Genomic DNA, 20,230 nt, shown 5'->3' with positions numbered 1-20,230 from the left:
TCCTAGCAAACTCACTTATTCTGATCCAACGGCCACAGCAAGCACAAAGAAAAATACCTTAGAGCATTTATAATGTATATTTTGTTCAATAAGTTGATCATCTTAATTTAACGAGTCTTGCTAAAATATTAAAATTAAAATTATTAAAATAAGTATTTAAATTAATTTAATGAATTTAAAAATATGTTTATTATATATAATCTTATTAAACAAGAGTATTTATGTAAACAACATTATATCATCTATTAATGGAAACAAAAATTTAAATTTAAGAGACGTAACTTAAAAAAGTTAAACAAACTCAGAACCTCACTCGAAGATGCTTTTATTAGTCTTTCATCTCCTCCATTAAAAAACTTCGTATCCACGATGTTCCTTCGGATTCGTCGCCGAGATTTCCTCTAACATGTTCCTCAAACTAACTATTGTAGCTGCTAACTCATAATAATATTCATATGAATATTAATATTAATATTAATATCATATCATCTACATGCATAATGCATTGCACCTAAACGATGCCTCAATGCGACAAAGTATAATATTAGTGACATAATTAATTATTTATTAGAAACAAAATAATTGAATCACTGTTGCAAAAGAGCATTATACAAGTCCATCAAACGCCGTATTTAATGCTTTTGTTATTATTATTAGTGTTGCTTCTTACGCCATTGAGCCATTTCCCTTTTTTCAGCAGCACTAGTCCTGTGTTTGTGTCTAGCCAATGATGTTGTGTTCTGTTTTCCTCTGACTTGTATGGTTTAGTTCCAAAAGGTTATGATTGCTAGCAATCAGAATCAGAGCTTGTTTTTCTCTGTGTTGTGGAATTAAAGATTCTTCCATTAGCAAAAACACCGTGACTAGTTGCCGAGGGTATATGGTATATCTTCTTGTGGACTACAAGGATCCCTTCTTCTTTTTTCCTTTCTTCTTTTCCGCTTTTGGGATAGAATGAAGGCGCGGTTTGGCAGAGAGGTATAAAGCAAAAGCTGCAAGTGGGAATTGTTCGAATTTTCTTTTTGGATGTTGAAAAGAAAACAAGGGTAGTTGAAGGTGAAGAAGAAGAAGAAGAAGAAGAAGTGTAGTGTGTGAAGTGAGTGATGGAGGGTGGTGGAAGAGAAGGTTATAATGGAGTCATCATGACGATGACACGAGACCCGAAGCCGAGGCTACGGTGGACGGCAGATCTCCATGACCGGTTTGTGGATGCAGTCACAAAGCTTGGTGGCCCCGATAGTATGTATAATATTTTCTTTCATCTCCTTTCATCCTATCCTATAAGTTGGTATTAATTAATTAGTTGGTATAGTTGTTTTTTTTTAGTGTATAATGACGACAAAGAAATTTGAATCTAAAACTTTGTGTAAATTATCCAAACCTTCACTAGGCCAACCTTAGTAGGTTGTATTTGTTGGTGTTGTTGATACACAAGAGCTAACTTGGAGGATAAGTTTTTGTTGGAACTGATGTTGAAAGAAGGGAAGAAAAGGTGAAATAATGGGGTGTTTTCAGAATCTATATTTACTTGCTGCACCAAATGAAGAAATTGGTCTTTCACAAAATTATGTATTATCTAGCAAACTGGTATTCGTGTAATATGCATGCTGATGTAGCCTGACATTTCTGCATATGATGAATTAAAGTAGTATTTGGTATTTTCCCTCATTTGTACATTCCTTTTCCTTACAAATCTTTGGTCCATTAGAAGAACGAAAGGGTGCAATGGAAATATCCAATCACTTTCCTTCATGTTTTTGCTCTTGGGGTTTTGCTTCCACAGCTAATATACTCTGCGGCTAATCCAATATTGTTTTACTAATAAGCTTGTCATAAAAAAGATTCTAATCTTCTGGCTTAATGCTTGTGGAGGTTTTCGCTTGTCAGAAAACGACATTAATCTGAAATGGTTTGTTTTGTGTTCAGAGGCGACTCCCAAGTCTGTTCTGAGGTTAATGGGCTTGAAAGGGCTGACACTATATCATTTGAAGAGCCATTTACAGGTAATTAGATTTTACTATTTAACATCAGCCTTTTACATTATAATAGAATAGATTTCATTCATGAGGGTACCGTTTAATAAATGTAGCAGGAAAAATAAATGGAGAAGTGAAAAGTTATTTTGATTTGATGTTATCATTAATTACTTAGTACCATAAAAAATATTGTAGAAAGATGTAAACAAAGTAGTAGTGAAAATACTGATATTATGAGTCAATGATATTTTGGAATTTGATAAAGAGACGATAGTTGAAATATTTAAAGTAAAACACTTAACTCATGGGCCAGCTTTTCTCTTTATCTTTTTTTAAAAATAAATAAATAAATAAAAATCATGATATATAATGTACCGAGTGTCTATAGTTCAAATTGGTCTTCCTCTCTGTCTTTTATTTTCTTGCTTTCTTCTAACCATCATCAGAGAAAATACCATTTGGAAGCATAATATGGTATTGTTCGTTATTTGTTAATTTGCAGAAGTATAGACTTGGACAGCAGGCTCAAAAACAAAATGAGGAAGTGCACAAAGAGAATAGTAGTGAGTCCATTACATGTTTTGAAAAACACTTGAGTATCCCACGCAATTTTTTAATTAATTATCTTGAATAGTTTGACCAACTTCTCCCACAGAGATTTTATCATTCAATTTATCTTACAAAGCTATTTACTTAAATAGAGAACATAAAATCTGGCAATGTTTGATAATAATGTAATAATATTCTTTCCATGTTTCTGTTTCTTTTTAGGATGTTCGTATGTAAATTTTAGTAATCGTTCTTTGGCACCAAACACCAGTTACAGAGGTGACGATGAAGGGGGGTATGTTTTTTTTAGATTATATGCATATAGTTTCCATGAGCCAAATTCTCATCTAAATTTCTTATCCACAAGATTAGCATTTATAGTTTTGTGTACTTCAAAAAGAACAAAATACAAAGTAGTGTAAACGCAACTCGTTGCACTTGTCTAATTTCTCATTTTCCTAACTGATTTTCATAACCAAAACAGAGAAATCCCAATAGCAGAAGCATTGAGGTGTCAGATTGAAGTTCAAAAGAGATTGGAAGAGCAGCTAAAGGTATTTATCATTTTTAACTTGCATAGTTTTATGTAGTCCTTCTCTGTAAGTTGAGATTTTCTAACAAAGTTATGTAGTTAAATTGTAGAAAAGAGAGTCTTAATTCACTTGTGAATAACTTCTTTCTTGGCAACAGGTACAGAAGAAATTGCAGATGAGAATAGAGGCACAAGGGAAGTATTTGCAATCGGTGTTAGAGAAAGCCCAGAGGAGCCTTTCCCTGGATGGACCAGGCAGTCTTGAAGCATCCAGAGCTGAGTTGACTGAATTCAACTCTGCTTTGTCAAATTTCATGGAAAATATGAATAAAGATAGCAAACAAAACATAATAGAAGTGAATAATTTTTATAGTAAGAGCCATGGCTCAGCTTTCTATAATCAGGAAGTAGGAAGAGAACAAAATAGGGACCAAAAGCCAAAGGTTGAAGGGGGTTCTATACAATTTGACTTAAACATCAAAGGTAGCAATGACCTTGTATCTGCAGGTGGGGCTGAAATGGATGCCAATATGGTTTCATCATATAGGGTATAAATTTTTTGACTTGTCATATGTTTGACCATTGGATTGAATAATGATATATAACCCCTTCCCTAGTTATTCTCAATAATTTTCTCCTTCTCTTTTATCAATTGAAGTTGCATATCAGGACAGCATGTTTTCTCTACCTTTCATAAAAGCTATTGTCTATGCTTATAATTTTCACAAAACAAAACTTAGATGCAAATTCACAAGTACTTTCAGTACTATTTTTCTATTAAAATTAAGTTTCACCTCGATGGTTCCATAATAAAGAATTGTATTCAACTAATTAACTTTTATCCATTTCTAAAATCGCATATACTTACACATAATTTGAGCAACCAAGTTACATAGGGAGATTAAAGGGTGTTCCTTGGATCCAGCCCACACTATTCACGTTTTAGTAGCAATTGTGAAAACATACCAATGCCATACTGTTTATTAACCTTTCCTTTCCCTGGTTGCTGTTCAGTGTGGATAATTCAGTTTCAAGATTGCATGCTCAATTTCATGGCACAAGTTAGTCTTGGTTTATGAACTGAAAACAGGCTATGCAGTAAGGTTTTAAATTGCGGTTGTAATTTTGTCAAAGTTCTTGATATTAGAAGAAATAGCAGACAAATGCTGCTACAATTGTGGTCACAACAACCCCAAAAGCTTTGAAATTGTTGCTATAATCGCAGTCGCGTGCCCTTTTCTAAAACCTTGCTATTCGGTTCAAAATCGTCACGTTTGTTTTTCTCTTTTCACTTCCTAGTTCAAAGGCTTGCAATTGCAACATCAACCATAATCAAGGTCACCACTCACCATTATTTATGTCAAGTTGTTGGGGACTTTAGATGAAAAATAAAATTTCATAATTACAGCAAACATGATTACAAACCATTCAACAGACATAGAATCCCTTCAAGTAAGGTCAGCGTACTTTCTCAATTATTTTATTATAACATCCCCAATTTTTATTTTTTTGGTTGGTCAAATACATAATTTTTCAAGCTTATAACCTCATCAGATCAGACATATACTTTTAGGTATTCATCCATGCGGGTGTACTTCACCTCTGGATAAAGCTCTGGCGCTTCTTCCCCACCTTCTCCTATTTCAAAGTTTGTCAAACAACCTTCATAACAAAATATGATAGAAATGCCCCACTCCCACTTGAGCTTCATAGTCCAAACCTGGAACTCACATTAACCAAAGTCACTTTTTTGTTGTTGTTAATATGAATGAATTAGTCAAATACTTCAGTTCTTTCTCTTTGGGGTGTATTTTTTACCTTCCATGGAAGCAAGAAAGTCTTGTTCATTTATGCTGGACTTCTCTAGTTGTTTTCCAATGAGTTTCTCCCACTTCTCAATTAGCTGTCTTTGAGTGAGAATGTTTTCTGGTGGTCTTAGGTATACCATCTTGTTCAATGTCCTTGGATAATCAATTGTCTTGACTGTGTATGTTGCAACATCATCTTCATCCATATAAACAGCTGCAATGTGAATTCATTAGTACAAAGTATTAGACAACATGTGCATGTGTTTAAATTTCTTAAACTATGAATACATTTCACACATGACTAGAAAGATTGGCTTTTGCTTGGACGCGGAAATTGGACACACATAACGCTGGAATCAACATGTAACCAAATATAATTTTATAAACTTTTAAAATTATTTGTATAATTTTTTTTGTTTTCATTAGATTGTCAATCACATTATGTCTGTTATTAAGCTGGGCCAGACCAAGATTATTATTTTCAAACCTGGACAGGAATTGGGTCGTATCAGTTAGCTAGGTAGCAAACTCATGAGTCATGATTCACGCATCTGTGGCTGCGATTGATTTCTTACCTTTCATTTCCACCAATTAGCACACACAAATTACACTTTGGCTCAAAAAGGTCATTACTAACGCAGAGACCGCTGTAATTACTTTGGACTCACTCTTTTCATTTTCCTTTCACGTGGTTCTAATAGCATTTGCTGCTAAACCAAATTACAACACATGCTGGATTTGGCATCATAATTATAATTTAATTTTACCTTTTAAAAAAATATTTCATTTAATAAAAGTTTGACTTTTTTTGTGAATTACAAAAAGGAGAGACTAAAAGTCTCTCGGGAACCCAATCTGAATTGCGTCAGTTCTTGCAGCATTAAAAATGAAACTAGGAGCAAACTCATACACATGAAATCTGACATCTTCATCCAGTGCATGGTCATAGCATCCGCCACTTGCTTGGTCTAATAAAAGTTTGATGTACTTGAAAGAACTTGAAGGCTAAATTATATTTAAAAAAAGTTACATCCTTTCAATACTTTAATCCTCACATTGGATATAGATTGAATAGTCTCGTGACACTTTAAACCCAGCTCACATATTATTTTAATGGGTGATCGACCTAATCCTTAGAACATACTATGATTCCAGGTGGCAAAAAGCCGACATTAAGACAAACCTTTTGGTCGATGTAAGCTTAATTTTGTATTTCTTGAGTAACTTTAACTATCTATTATTCTACCTCTAATGTTGACTTAAAAAAGATTGAATAATGCTACAATATTGTACATATAGGTATTATACGGATATACAACATACCTTGATGTTCCCTGCAGCCTTGATGGCCTCCACAAGTTTGAGCTGCACCAACAAGTTGTGAGAGCAAAAAATGAACCCCAGACATGGTGCAAATCACAACATCCACAAGCTTCACAGCTTCCACCAAGTTCTGGTGATCAGAGACAGAAGCCTCCACAAGGTGAGCACCTTGCTTCTTGAATGAAAGCAGCATCTGCATCATCTCAATGTCTAGACCTATCTCTGGACGTTGAAGAACATAGGTTTCATGGCCTTGTTCTAAACTTGCTTTCACTATTCTCCTCCCAACATACCCAGTTCCCCCCACAACAAAGAACCTTGCTCTTTCCCATTGCCTGCGCAAAATGGACCAGCAAAGGCCAACTATATTTAAAGACTTTATGATAATTAAACTCAACCTTTACCTTCACGTTTGGTCATTCTTGTGCATATTCATATTGTACCACTTTTCTTTAATTTAGTTCTAGGGTTATACCCACCAACTCCTCGAAAGGAAATATAGAAATATAGAAAAAGGGGTAGTTCAAGTTACTCTGATCAATATAGAAAGTGGATGGCCTTGAAAAAGAAATATATTAATGTCAATCTTTAGGATTAAAAAAAACAAATATAGTAGATTTTAAAAAAACAATATTTATTACATTCATTACATTATTGATGCAATGAACAATTTCTTTTTGAATAAAATTTTATTAGATGCTTAATTTTAAAATTGATATTGCATAAAAAAAGTCGATTTTTTTAAAGGTATAAGCATGCGCATTTGGAGCAAAACAATTGAACTAATAATTAAAGGTAGGTTGCAGATTCCTCACTTGGACAAAAGCTGTGGAATAATGCCTATTTCAAAGGAATCAATTAGAGCTGACAGTAACAACTCTCATCAGGAATCTCCAAAAGATATGTTTGTTATTGTCTTAGTTCTTTAAGAATTATTTTTTGTCAATGTGATTCCTTAAACTCTAAATTTTAATAATTTATTTTTAATATATTTTAATCTAACACTAATATTTAATAACAAAAAAAATATTGTCGTGGCCCACCAATGTCTTGTCTGAAGCTGAGTACTTCATACAAACAGAAATTAGTTAAAATGTTAAATTATTTAATTGATAAAATATTTTAAAAAAATAAAATGATAACGTAATATATATATATATATATATATATATATATATATATAGATTAAAAATATGTTTTCCTTTGTTAATATATATATATATATTTTCGTCGACATCAAAACGAGAACCAATTAAGCTCCCCATCCACAAAAGAAAATTTGGATCAAATTATCTAGTACCGATAAATAATAGCACCATGGGAATCTCACCAAGACATTTTGAAATTTAAAAGTCTTTTCTAGAGAAGAACTAGGGTGTTGAGGAAACAAATAGGTGGGAAAAAAAAAAGGTGAGTGTGTTTGGTAAGGAGAGAAAAATAAGAGTGTAGGTTACTTTCTCACTATTTATCACAGATTCCAATTCACCAATATGTTTATTTATTTTCATTCTATTTTTTTAAAACCAAACACATTTGTTTTTTATTTTATTTCACAGATATTTACATTCATCTTTCCCATTTTCATTTTTCACACTATTTATCACATATTCCAATTCACCAATATGTTTATTTATTTTCATTCTATTTTTTTAAAACCAAACACATTTGTTTTTATTTTATTTCACACATATTTACATTCATCTTTCCTATTTTCATTTATCTTATTTTTCAATCCTAATTAACGAACCCTTAAAGACATGTATCTATATTTTATATATAGAAATAGATTATGATAAAAAAGAAGTTTTAACATAGCATTTTTAATGTTATTAATGTAGTATTTATATACATATAAAAAATGTTTTTATATAATATATATTACTAACTATTGTATTTATTAAATATACAATAGTATCAATTAAATATAATAAATACAAAGTATTAATGTAACACTTATAAATGTGGTATATATAAAGAAGTTTTAGTGCAATACTTAATGTTATTAATTAATTTAGTATTTACGTAAATACAAAGAAAGGGTATTTTTATATAATATTAATTATTTTATTATTAAATACAATATATATCTATTAAATATAATAAATATAAAGTAATTAATGTAGTATTTAATTCTATTAATGTAGTATTAATTAATGTAGAAGTTTGGCTTTTTTTTTTTGCTGAATATGTAGTGTGTGTATCCTGTTCAAACCATCTGTCACATTTGAAAAGAAAAATAAGTCATAAGTGTGATTTTAATTTTTAATGTAATATTAATTAATTTTTAAATTAATATTTCTAATAAGTGTCATTTTAGTTTTTTTAATGTAATACTAATAATAACTTTAGTTTTATAAAACTATCGTTTTTTAATTTATTTATTAATTTTTGTTGATCTATATAAAATAACTTAAAACCACACTTATTTTGAGACATAATGAGTATATAAAAATACATTTTTCACATATATTATATTTAATAAATATAATACTAACTTTGTCCCAAAATAATTATAAGTGCTGCGTTTTGAAAAAAAATTGTTCCAAAATTAATGTTGTATTAGTTTTATAATGTAATATAAACTGTTTTTTCACTATAATATTAGTTTTTTTAATGTAATATTAATATTAAGATTAATTTTTTAAAATTATCATTCTCTTTCATATATTTATTAGTTTTTTATTTGTGTCAAATAATTTAACACAACACTTATTTTGATAGGGAAGGAAATATATGTTTATTAAATGTATTAGTTTTCATCATATAAATCTATATGTTAAAAAATGTTATTAAATAAAAATTTATTATCTATGTGCATGAAAATATTAACTATTTTCTTATCGTTTAAATTTTTTAACAAAAAATATTTTAAGTAAATTTTTTATGATACTAATTGTTATATTTATTAAATATAATATATACATATATAATATTTCCAATAATATTAAATATTATATTTATGATATAAATAGATAAATATAAAATATAAATAAACCTCCCAGATCTAGAGTCTAGTTTATTATGATGATAGATTATTCAAAAAAAATTCTTTAGACTTAATAGTTACTATTAGTAAGAATTATTATAGTATTTACAGGCAGCTAACCTAATCAGTGAATGTTAGAATTAAAATTAAAATGATTTACTTTTCTTCTCATTTTATGCATTAAAATGTATGATTTTGTATTATAACTCATAAACATGTTTTTTCAATTCCAAATCAAACAATATATATATATATAAAGCAAGAGAGATATTTTAAGAGAATTTTGTTATCAAATGCTCTCTCAACAACTTTTGGTCAAAAACTTACAACTCTATGGAGAGTTCATCTAGGAATTTCAAATTATATTATCATCTCTAAAAAAGAGAAATTTCTCTAGAAATTTCAATTGTCTCTTGAATTATGAGTTTTATGAACGCAAGGGAAAGAAATTCCTTGGATTTTTAAAAGTTATAAAAAAGATTTTTTACAAAGTTACTGAAAATCAAATCTGAAGGATTGTTTAAGGACTAGACATAGGCAAGGGGAAGTGACCAAACCAGTATAAATCGAGTTTGCATTTCTCTTTTTCCCTTATTTGAGTTATTTTACTACAATTTACTTTGTCTTGCACATTTAATTAAAAGAACATTGTTAAATTGATTGATTTTTTTTCTCCTGGATTCTAAAGTCTATCATTTAAAGAGGAATCAAAGTTTGTTAATGGAAAAATTTAAAAACTTAATTCACTTCCCCTTAGGTTATTATGTCAATAAATATATAAATATATTTTATATATACACTTGTCATGAATTTAAATTTTTTAAAATTATAATATATAATATTTAGTAAATATGTAGAATAAGTTATTGTTGATTTAAATTTTTTTATTAGATAATTAATCAATTAAAATTATACATGTGTATGTTTCTTAATAATAAAATATATTTGTATGAATTGATTTAAATTTTACTTTGCAAATTAAAAAAAAAAACAGAGACTTTTTATTAGTTGTTTTACAAATATTTACTTTTAACAAAATTTATTATATTTTAAAATATATCTTTAATCGAATATTTTTTACTTTTTTACTTTCATAAAAAAAAATATATCATATCAATTTATACGATTCTTATGTATTATAATTGATTTAATTGTTTTTATTGAAAATAAAAACAAAATAAAACAAATATAAAATATGCATGAATTAAATTATTTAGTGAGAATAAATATAGAGACAAAACGTGACATATCTCATAGAATAAAATATAAAATATTATATCTATCTATATATATATATATATTATATTAGTTATTTCTTATAAATTTAAAACATATAGATATGATAATGATCTTGAATACATGGTGATCAAGTATTATCTACATTGGGTTTCTCCTCTTCAGAAGAATGGTTGCCGTAAAAAAAAAAATTATGAGATTATTTTCTAATTATTATTTTTAACTTGGATTAATTATTTCCGTGTCAAATATGGCCTTAATGTTATATTTTAATCAGCAGCCTTGTTACCCGTGTTAAATTATATTAAAGTTTATTTTAATTTATTTATTTCCCTTTTAAATCATATTTTATTACCAGTATTAAATTATATTTTAATTAAATTTATTGCCTTTTTAAAACATATTTTATTTATTACACCTTATCGATATAACCTGACCCTTTTCAATTATAAAAGAGGTGTTCTTCCTTCTATTTTTCACACCAAAAAATCTCTTCTCTCTTCTCTTTTTGTGTTTTTCTATTCTTCTGCGTATCACGTTGAGTTGCTCTTCAGTTTGTTGGTTCGTAATATTCTTTACCCTCCAGAAACAACATAGAATATATATATATATATATATATATGCTTGCATGCATGACTATAGTTTCCGTGAGAAATTTTCGTCTAAATTTATGCCTTCATAATTAGCATTTTTAGTTTTGTCATTTTCTGTACTTCATAAAAAAAAAATTGTACGTGTAAAAATCACTACGTGCACTTATTTAGTTTGTCCTTTTCCTAACGAATTTTCATAACCAAAATTTTCAACAGCAGAAGCAGTTTGAGATGGATAATAAGGATGGTAAAAAGAGTACAAACAGTGAGGTAAATTAAAGGGTCCTTTTCTCTAAGGTGTTGTGATTTTCTAACAGTTTCTTTTACTGTTCAATTCTTGACTCACTTGTGCTAAAAAAGTTCTTAATTTTTTGCCCACAGGCCGAAAAGAGATATAATGATCTGATCAAAGAGAAGACTCGTGCCCTGAAGGCAACCATGAACAAATGGGATGCCCTGCTAGCTGAATCCAGCTCTTCTGAAAATAACAATGAAGATAGTAAAGAAAAGAAGTAGCTGTGCAGAAAAGAAAATAAGAATATGTCTCCGCTGAAATTAATCTTGTTTATGTTTTTAATTCCTATGATATATTTTAGATACAAATAAGGATATTATTCTTATTATTTATATTTGGATGTTAGCAGTTTGATTTTAAGGTTAAGATAATTCTAATATTTAAATTTTTTATTACAATTTTGTTATTTATACAGTGATCATGCATGCATGAATCGTCACGCGTTTGTTTTCTCTTTTTTCTTTCTGGTTCAAAGTAAGGCTTGGGGTTGTAACATCAACTGCAATCAAGGTCACATCCTATCTTAGTAGCTTAGTTCCTCATGCATTGTTCATGTATTAAATCCACATTTTATAATTTATAGGAATAATTTTTATGTTATTTAAGAATTTATAATATATTTTATTACTTAAATTTGAATAAACACATATTAATAGATATGTCAATAAGTATATAAATATATTTTATATACAAACTTGTGATGAATTTAAATTTTTTAAATAATAATATATAATATTTAATAAATATATTGAATAGGTTATTGTTGATTTAAATTGTTTTAATAAATATATATTAACGATTCTTTACGGTTAATTATTTAAACAACTCAATTCATTACACTTTACGGAAATTATCTGACCCTTTTCGAACTATAAAAAAGTTTTCTTTCTTCTGCACCTAAAAATCTATTTTCTTTCTCTTTTTGGTTGTAACTTCTAATGTGTTACCTAAAATGTGTTCCTTCCTATGAAGTGTCTAAAAATATGTTAAGTAACTCATGAGGAACATTAACATGTGTAAATGACACCTTCCTACCATAGCAACACACATATAGTGATTCATTGTAAAACAATCATAGCAACATGTACATGTACTAGGATTAGCTAGACAATTGAAATTTGACTATTCTTACACTTTTGAAAATTTTGAGCACAATTATGTGTTTGTTGGAATCTATATTGTAACTTTGCATCATTTTAAAAAAGTAACTTTATATTTAATTTAGAACAAAAATAATATGGATTTTCTATTTTACAAAAAACTTATATATAAAATATTTTTCTCATGTCTACATTGATATAGAGAAGTATTTATTAGTTAATTTTTACTATTTGAAATTCAAAGAGAAGTCAAAATGCATTATTTAGATAAACGGTCTAAAATGAGTCAAAACACGATTAAAATTAAAACTACAAAAAAAAAAGGATAATCAATGGTTAATTATGTTTTCATAGTTGTGATGATAAGGTAATAATAAAATTAACATAAAACAGTATTAAAGACAATCATTATGCCTTCACTATTAATCATGTCCATAGATTGACCATGTAACATTTCTACTTCCATAGTATTTGTATTGTTTTCTGATTGAAAAAGATATACATTTAGTATCAGTAAAGTAAATGACTGTAAATATGTAATATTATAAGATAGTGTGTGATAATAAGTATTGTACTAACTTGGGGTAATGTCACTAACAGTTAGTTAGCTGGTCAAGAATAGATGTTGATCTTATTGTACTTGTATTATTTGACATGTGATGAGTAATATTATTTGTGGTTTCTTTACAACTTGCTCATGTTTAGATAATTTATTTATTTTATCTTTATTTCATGATCATTGTTTGTCTTTCATTTCTTGTATTTTGCTTCCATCTTTATAGTTGTTGTGGTGATTGTTTACTATTTAAATTTTTCATGTTTAGAAAATGCATGTTTAAAGTTTGTATCATTGTACAAATAAGTAAACCATGCATCTTTTACTCCAATCGATTTTTGTGCCTACTCTAGGCTAATGTTGTGAACTCTTTTTGCTAATACTTCATTATAATATTGGTGAGGTTTCTGGAATGTTTGTGATGATAGTACATATTAATATATTTTCTCTAAAATATATGCATAAAATAAGTAATATTTTTCTGAACTTATTATTTATGTATTAATTAATTGTTTATTAGAAATTATATATTAAATTAAAATAATTATAAAAAAAAGAAAAAAATCCCAACCTCTATTAATTGAATTCTGAATCTGTCCCTAAGAAAATTTAAGACCGAAAAGAGACATCAAATTAAAAATTATTATTTCTTCCATTCCATAATATAAAAAAATTATTTCAAAATAATTATCATTTTAAGTTTTAAATAAATTAATAATAATTTAAGATTAACTTAATATAATTAATACTTTCTTTCATTTATTTATTCTTAATGTAAAATAACTATGACAATTATTATTTTGGAGGGAGTATTAATCACAATTCACATTGGAGATCAATCATGATTTTTATGATAGATATTTTCCACCTTTTAACATAAAAAAGAAATCAATAATAGAAACAGGGTGATCTTATCATATCCAGCAAGTTAAATCATTAAAAAAATAGATAAGCATATGTCTCAACCGAAAAGTCGCAATTTAGTTTTCCCCTTTATTCCCTTGTGATGTCCACACTCCACACTCTACATTACAACCACCGCCACCACGACGCTCTCTCTCTCCTCCTTCAACTTCTACGACGACGCTCTCTCTCTCTCTCTCTCACTCTGGTCTGGTGTGGCCCACCCTGCTATCTTCAAAGTCAAGCAAGAATAACTAACAGACAGACACAAACTAAACACTTTCTCTGACACCAAAATCCCCACTTCACGCGCTTCAAAAAAGTTTCAAACTTGCCCAACCCCACATCAATTTTCTTATCTGGGTCAGCGAGCAATGTCCGCAAAGAGGCGCAATCAAAGCGCCGGCATGCCGGTTCACTCGGTTGAGGATCTTCCCGGAGCTCCGTTCGGCGACGCGGGTTCGAGTTTCTCCGAATCGGAGCTCCGGGAGACGGCCTACGAGATCCTCGTGGGGGCGTGCCGGAGTTCGGGGCCGAAGCCGCTGACTTTCATATCGCAGTCGGAGAGGGGGGATCGGGATAGGGCGGCGCCGGCGCCGTCGTTGCACCGGTCGCTGACTTCGACGGCGGCGAGCAAGGTGAAGAGGGCGCTGGGGCTCAAAACGTCGTCGTCGAGGGGAAGCAGCAAGCGCGCCGCGACGACGGGGGAGTTGGTGAGAGTGCAGATGAGGATTTCGGAGCAGAGTGATACCAGAATTAGAAGAGCACTGCTCAGAATTGCTGCAGGCCAGGTTTGAAGTTTCGTTGGACTTTGGCTAATTACGAAATTTAAGAGTTTAATTTATACGCACCAATAGCTTAAAATTTTTTTACACGGTCATCCAATCAGAATTCAGATATGACTTATCGAGAAATATAACTAACTTATTGAATTTGCATTTAGTCTGTTGTGATTGGAGGACCGTGTAAGTGTATACACTGATTACTCTAAAATTTAAGGAATTATTAAAAGTTGGAAATTTGGAAAGAAGAAAAAAATATAGTAGCAGTGAGAAATGGTTTGGAGTGTGCTTTTTCAAATTTTAAGGTTGGGGTGTTCAATTTGGGCTCGTCAATTGATTTTTGCTTAAGTACTTGCCTTGCGGTTGAAGTTTTGTGCATCTTTATTTTTTACCCGATTCAGATTTTCCAAATGAGTGAATGACACTTTGTTTGACTTATTTTGACTAACAGAATGTGTTAAAATTGGATGGAATGTTTTACTTTAGTTTCAAGCAATGATATAAGTCGTTTGCTTTCGATAGCTTTGTGACTTGTGTTAAACCTGATGACAAAAATGTAGTGTTCATCACTAGTTGTTGCTCATGATGGGTAGAAAAAATGCTTGATGCATCCTATCTTCGGTGTCTAATAATGTCTGGTGACATAGCTAAGTCTTTATTTGTAAGTAGTGGATACCATTCCATATAGCAGCTTTTCAAAAAGCGCTGATTTGATTCAAAGTCATTGATTGCACTGATCTAGCTGCAAGGTCTTATTTCTAAATTCTAATCATGCTTGCTCTCAATGCCAAGGATTGTAGCCGTGGGAAGTCTGTATCTGTCATGATCACAAAGAGATTAGTATTTAATTGTATCTCAGACACTAGTCGTGAGGAATGATTGGCAATGAATAATCTATTTTTTTCCATCAGGCTTAGCTCATGTTGTAAAGCTATCATAAACAACAGTTAGTTGTTGAGTTATGAAAAACATTCCATCCAATTTTAATGGATTTGGTTACTGAAGGTTAACAAGATGGAGTATAATTTTATATGTAAATCCAGGTGAAGTGTCATTTCATGCAATCTCTAGAGACATTAATGTAATTACTCTGCTATAAAATTGAAATTATTTAATAAAAAATTATTGGGCTGGCCCAATTTTACTCCAAAGTTAATGAACAGGCCCAAGTCAGCCATAATGTGATTTAGCTTACTGCTTACCTGATTTTCAGCCCTATGTGTACTTTATTAATATGTCAGATAATTAATGTGATTAATCATGATTTCAAATTGCTGACCACTGGGCTATTGCTTTTCTTTATAAAAATAATTTATAATTGCAAAAGTGAAAAAAAATGTGGCTACTGTCCACATGACAGTTGCTGCAACACCCACAGTTACAGTAATCAAACCATAACACAACTGCAACTGTAATTTAGAACTATATGAAGATAATGACAGGAAGCTAATAAACATGAACTATCATTGATTGCATATAGTATTATTATTGTAACTGTATTTCACTTTTTTTATTTTTTGTTTGGTGACCATTAAGTGGGATATATTTCCTACCCTTACAAAAGGGTTAATTTCACTTCATTCCTTTCTCTATTAGTTGGATTGAAACATGTGGACCAAAATGTGAAGTTTGAACATCTGCATTATGATTCCTTCTTACATCTGTTTAATCACAATCATAACTGACTAGGTCTCTGTTCATGAAATAGCTTGGAAAACGCATGGAGTCAGTGGTTCTTCCACTAGAGCTGATACAACTGTTCAGGAGTTTAGATTTTCCCACTCAACAAGAGTATGAAGCTTGGTTGAGGAGAAATTTGAAGGTTCTTGAAGCAGGACTCCTCTTGCATCCTCACCTTCCCTTAGATAAGTCGGACCCTTCTGCACAGAGCCTCCAGCACATAATCCACAGAGCATTTGAGAAACCCATGGATATTGGAAAGAACGGTGAATCAATGCAAACCTTTCGAACTGTTGTTATGTCTCTTGCTTGCAGATCATCTGATGGGTCTATTTCTGAGACATGCCATTGGGCTGATGGTTTTCCACTGAACCTCTGGATCTACCAAACTCTTTTAGAAGCTTGTTTTGATCTTCATGCAGAATCTTCTGTGATAGAAGAGGTTGATGAGGTCTTAGAACTCATTAAGAAGACCTGGGTTATGCTTGGAATCAATGAGATGCTGCATAATATTTGTTTCGCATGGATCTTATTTCATCGGTATGTTGTCACTGGCCAAGTGGAGAATGACCTTCTGTTTGCATCCAGTAATCTATTGGCAGAAGTTGGGAAAGATACTGGAGGCTCAAAAGATCCTATTTACTCAAAAATTTTGAGGAACACGTTGAGTTTGATATTAAGTTGGGCAGAGAAAGGTCTCCTAGCATACCATCATACTTTCCATAATGGTAATATTGAATCAATGGAAAGTGTTGTTTCTCTTGCAGTATTATCAGCAAAGATATTAGAAGATATCTCTCATGACTACAATCGGAAGAAAAAAGATGATGTGGACTACACTAGAGTTGATAATTATATTAGATCATCTTTGCGTGCTGTTTTCATTCAGGCAAGTTCCTTCATTCAAGCTCCCTTTAATATGAATACTCTCTTTTAGATGGTGCAGATATATGACAAATTGTGACATGTTTGTATATGGTATACTTTTGATATCACTGACTGAAGCTGGATGAAATCAGCTGCTTTGCTCTGACAGTATTGACTTCTAAAAATACTTTTGCTCAACTTTTCCTTTGTGTTTAGAAAGTTGGTATTAGTTCTTTTTTATGCATTGCAAGAGCTTAGGACTTCTGTAATGTGTGAGGATAATTTATAAGCTAAAACTTCTTTCTGCTCCTGCTATGTTTAATGTGTCAACGTTCTCCATTTGGATTTTCATTTTTATATACTTTACTTTACAAAGCTAATTTTCTAATGTGGTTGCATCAGTATGACCTAATTCTTTTTAATCTCCTTTACCACAGAAATTGGAGAAACTGGATCTCAGCAAGCATCCATCTAGAAAACAGAATAAAGCCTTTCCCATTCTTTCTGTCCTTGCACGAGATATTATTGAACTGGCTATTAATGAGAAAGCAATATTTAGTCCCAAACTTAAGAGATGGCATCCTCTTGCTACTGGTGTTGCTGTTGCTACCCTCCATGTGTGTTATGGAAATGAGTTGAAGAAGTATGTTAAGGGTATTAATGAGTTGACACCTGATGCTATAGAAGTGCTGATAGCTGCTGACAAATTGGAGAAAGATCTGGTGCAGATAGCAGTGGAAGATTCTGTTGACAGTGAAGATGGTGGAAAATCCATTATAAGGGAGATGCAACCTTACGAGGCTGAAGCTGTTATTGCTACCCTGGTTAAGTCATGGATAAATATTAGAGTAGATAGATTGGGGGAATGGGTTGACAGAAATGTGCGACAAGAGGTATGCCAGAACTTGTAGTCCTTAATTTAATCAAGTTAACATAGTATTTTTTTTTTCTTTCTATCAAACAAATATCTCTTTCTCTTTATTTTTTAAGATCTTTTAAAATATTTGTAAGATACTACCATTACTTTGTTGGTAGTTGGCAACTTTAAAAGTGTTAATTTAATTTTTAACTTCACCATTGCATTCTATAGGTATGGAATCCTGGGGAAAATAAAGAGGGTTTTGCTCCTTCTGCTGTTGAAGTTCTACGAATCATAGATGACACTCTGGAGGCTTTCTTTCTGTTACCTATACCCATGCATGCAGATTTGCTTCCTGAATTGATGTCTGGTCTCGACAAATCTCTGCAACAGTACATTTTGAAAGCCACATCTGGCTGTGGTACATATTTATTACATAGCATTTGGTTTACCAAGTTAGTTAGTTATTCAATCATTGTGTGACCAGGATTTCCCTTTTTTTTATCTGTAGGTAGCCGTAGTAGCTTCATCCCAACTTTGCCTGCATTGACTAGGTGTTCAACAACATCAAAAACTGGTGTATTTAAGAAAAAAGAAAAGTCACAAGTGACTCAGAGGAGGAAAGCCCATGTTGGAACCACTATTGGAGACAACTCAATTGATATAACCCAGATGTGTGTTCGCATCAATACTATGCAGCGCATTCGCATGGAATTAGGGGTTTTGGAAAAGAGGATAGTTGCCAATCTCAGCAGTTCTAGATCCACTAATGCGGATATAGCAAATGGGGTGAGCTTGAAGTTCAAGCTTTCCGCATCTGCTGCTGTGGAAGGCATCCATCAACTCTGCGAGTGCATAGCATACAAAATCGTTTTCCATGAACTCTGGCATGTTATTTGGGATGGCCTTTATGTTGGAGAAGTTGCATCTGCTAGGATTGAGCCTTTTCTTCAGGAGCTTGAGCAATACTTGGAGATTGTATCATCTACAGTGCATGATAAAGTTAGAACACGTGTAATTGTTAAAGTAATGCAGGCTTCTTTTGATGGGTTTCTGTTGGTTTTGTTAGCCGGAGGTCCATCACGTGCTTTCTCTCTGCAAGATTCTGTTATTATAGAGGAAGATTTCAAGTTTCTGACTGGCTTGTTCTGGTCCAATGGAGATGGATTGCCAGCTGAATTGATAGAAAAGCATTCTACCACTGTCAAAGGTGTACTTCCCTTGTTTCGTGCTGATACTGAGCACATAATTCAGCAGTTCAGTCAACTTACTATGGAAATGTACGGTTCTACAGCCAAATCCCGGCTTCCATTGCCTCCAACAGCAGATCAATGGAGTCCAACAGAACCGAACACACTTTTGCGAGTCTTGTGTAATAGGAATGATGAGGCAGCTGCAAAGTTCCTTAAGAAGAATTACAACTTACCTAAGAAGCTCTAACAATTGACAAGTAACCACTACTCTGATATGCCACGCCTTTCCACCCAATATAAATTTGAAGTTTGTTCGTTATGTGTTGTGAAACCCTGGCCTAGTTTTTGAGGATGTGATTCAGGTAAAGGTGGTACGGTATGCATTATACACTTACTGATCAACTCTAGGAAATATGATGCTTTATCATCAATAATGCTCAAAAGTATAAATTGTACAGGAGTGATTCTTTTGCCTTTGCTAATTTGTTGGCTTGTTTTCAGCTCGTGCCAAAACACAATCACTGACACCATGGTAATACAGAGAAGTATTTACAATTAGTTATTATTTGTTTTTATAATTTCAAAATTAATGGTCTATTTATTTGTGCTGCATTGTAATTTCCCCCCACAAACTACTTCAGCTTGATCTTGATCTTGTAAATGAAATGAAATTATTTATTTGTGCAACTTTGTTAATCTTAGAGGCATTGCTTGAATAAGCCATTTATTTTAGCCTAAAATGCACTTTTAGTTCCCTTATTTTCACAATATGTAATTTTGATCCCCAATTTTAAATTGAAATATTTAATCCCTCTGTTTTAAAAAAAAAATTCCTTTAAATGTTCTTTATGCCCGCCTTCTCAAACCCAACTCCATAGTCACCACCAAGCTTGCCTCCGGTGAAGTCATTGGCATCATGGACGCCATCTCCAGTGAGGGTGATTACTCCACACCCAATTACCTTCCTCCATATAAACATAGAGAAATTGTGA

The 20,230-nt window shown here is 31.4% G+C and overlaps 2 protein-coding genes and 1 pseudogene across 3 annotated transcripts; 2 read left to right on the top strand and 1 right to left on the bottom strand.

The window, feature by feature from the left end:
* The first annotated feature begins 653 nt into the window (after positions 1–653).
* Positions 654–3,687, top strand: LOC114407844 (myb family transcription factor PHL11-like). Its single transcript, XM_028371113.1, has 6 exons — positions 654–1,239; positions 1,927–2,003; positions 2,479–2,539; positions 2,748–2,820; positions 3,010–3,079; positions 3,216–3,687. Exons 1-6 carry the CDS (start codon positions 1,104–1,106, stop codon positions 3,609–3,611), a joined length of 813 nt encoding a protein of 270 aa, XP_028226914.1. The 5' UTR covers positions 654–1,103; the 3' UTR covers positions 3,612–3,687.
* A 752-nt stretch (positions 3,688–4,439) lies between these two features.
* On the bottom strand, positions 4,440–6,668 carry LOC114407835 (annotated as a pseudogene).
* A 7,248-nt stretch (positions 6,669–13,916) lies between these two features.
* LOC114407821 (protein unc-13 homolog) lies at positions 13,917–19,939 on the top strand. Of its 2 annotated transcripts, none has more exons than XM_028371083.1 (5): positions 13,917–14,648; positions 16,348–17,208; positions 17,624–18,079; positions 18,277–18,466; positions 18,557–19,939. In XM_028371083.1, exons 1-5 carry the CDS (start codon positions 14,232–14,234, stop codon positions 19,483–19,485), a joined length of 2,853 nt encoding a protein of 950 aa, XP_028226884.1. In that variant the 5' UTR covers positions 13,917–14,231; the 3' UTR covers positions 19,486–19,939. The 2 variants fall into 2 exon arrangements, with proteins under 2 accessions (XP_028226884.1, XP_028226892.1); XM_028371091.1 differs by having other exon boundaries at positions 14,541–14,648; positions 16,329–17,208.
* Positions 19,940–20,230: the final 291 nt, after the last annotated feature.

Source organism: Glycine soja, chromosome 1, assembly GCF_004193775.1.
Source record: "Glycine soja cultivar W05 chromosome 1, ASM419377v2, whole genome shotgun sequence".
In the NCBI taxonomy this organism is placed as follows: Eukaryota; Viridiplantae; Streptophyta; class Magnoliopsida; order Fabales; family Fabaceae; genus Glycine; species Glycine soja.
Note: the sequence above shows the minus strand (reverse complement) of the source record. Positions and strands in the feature narration are given on the sequence as shown.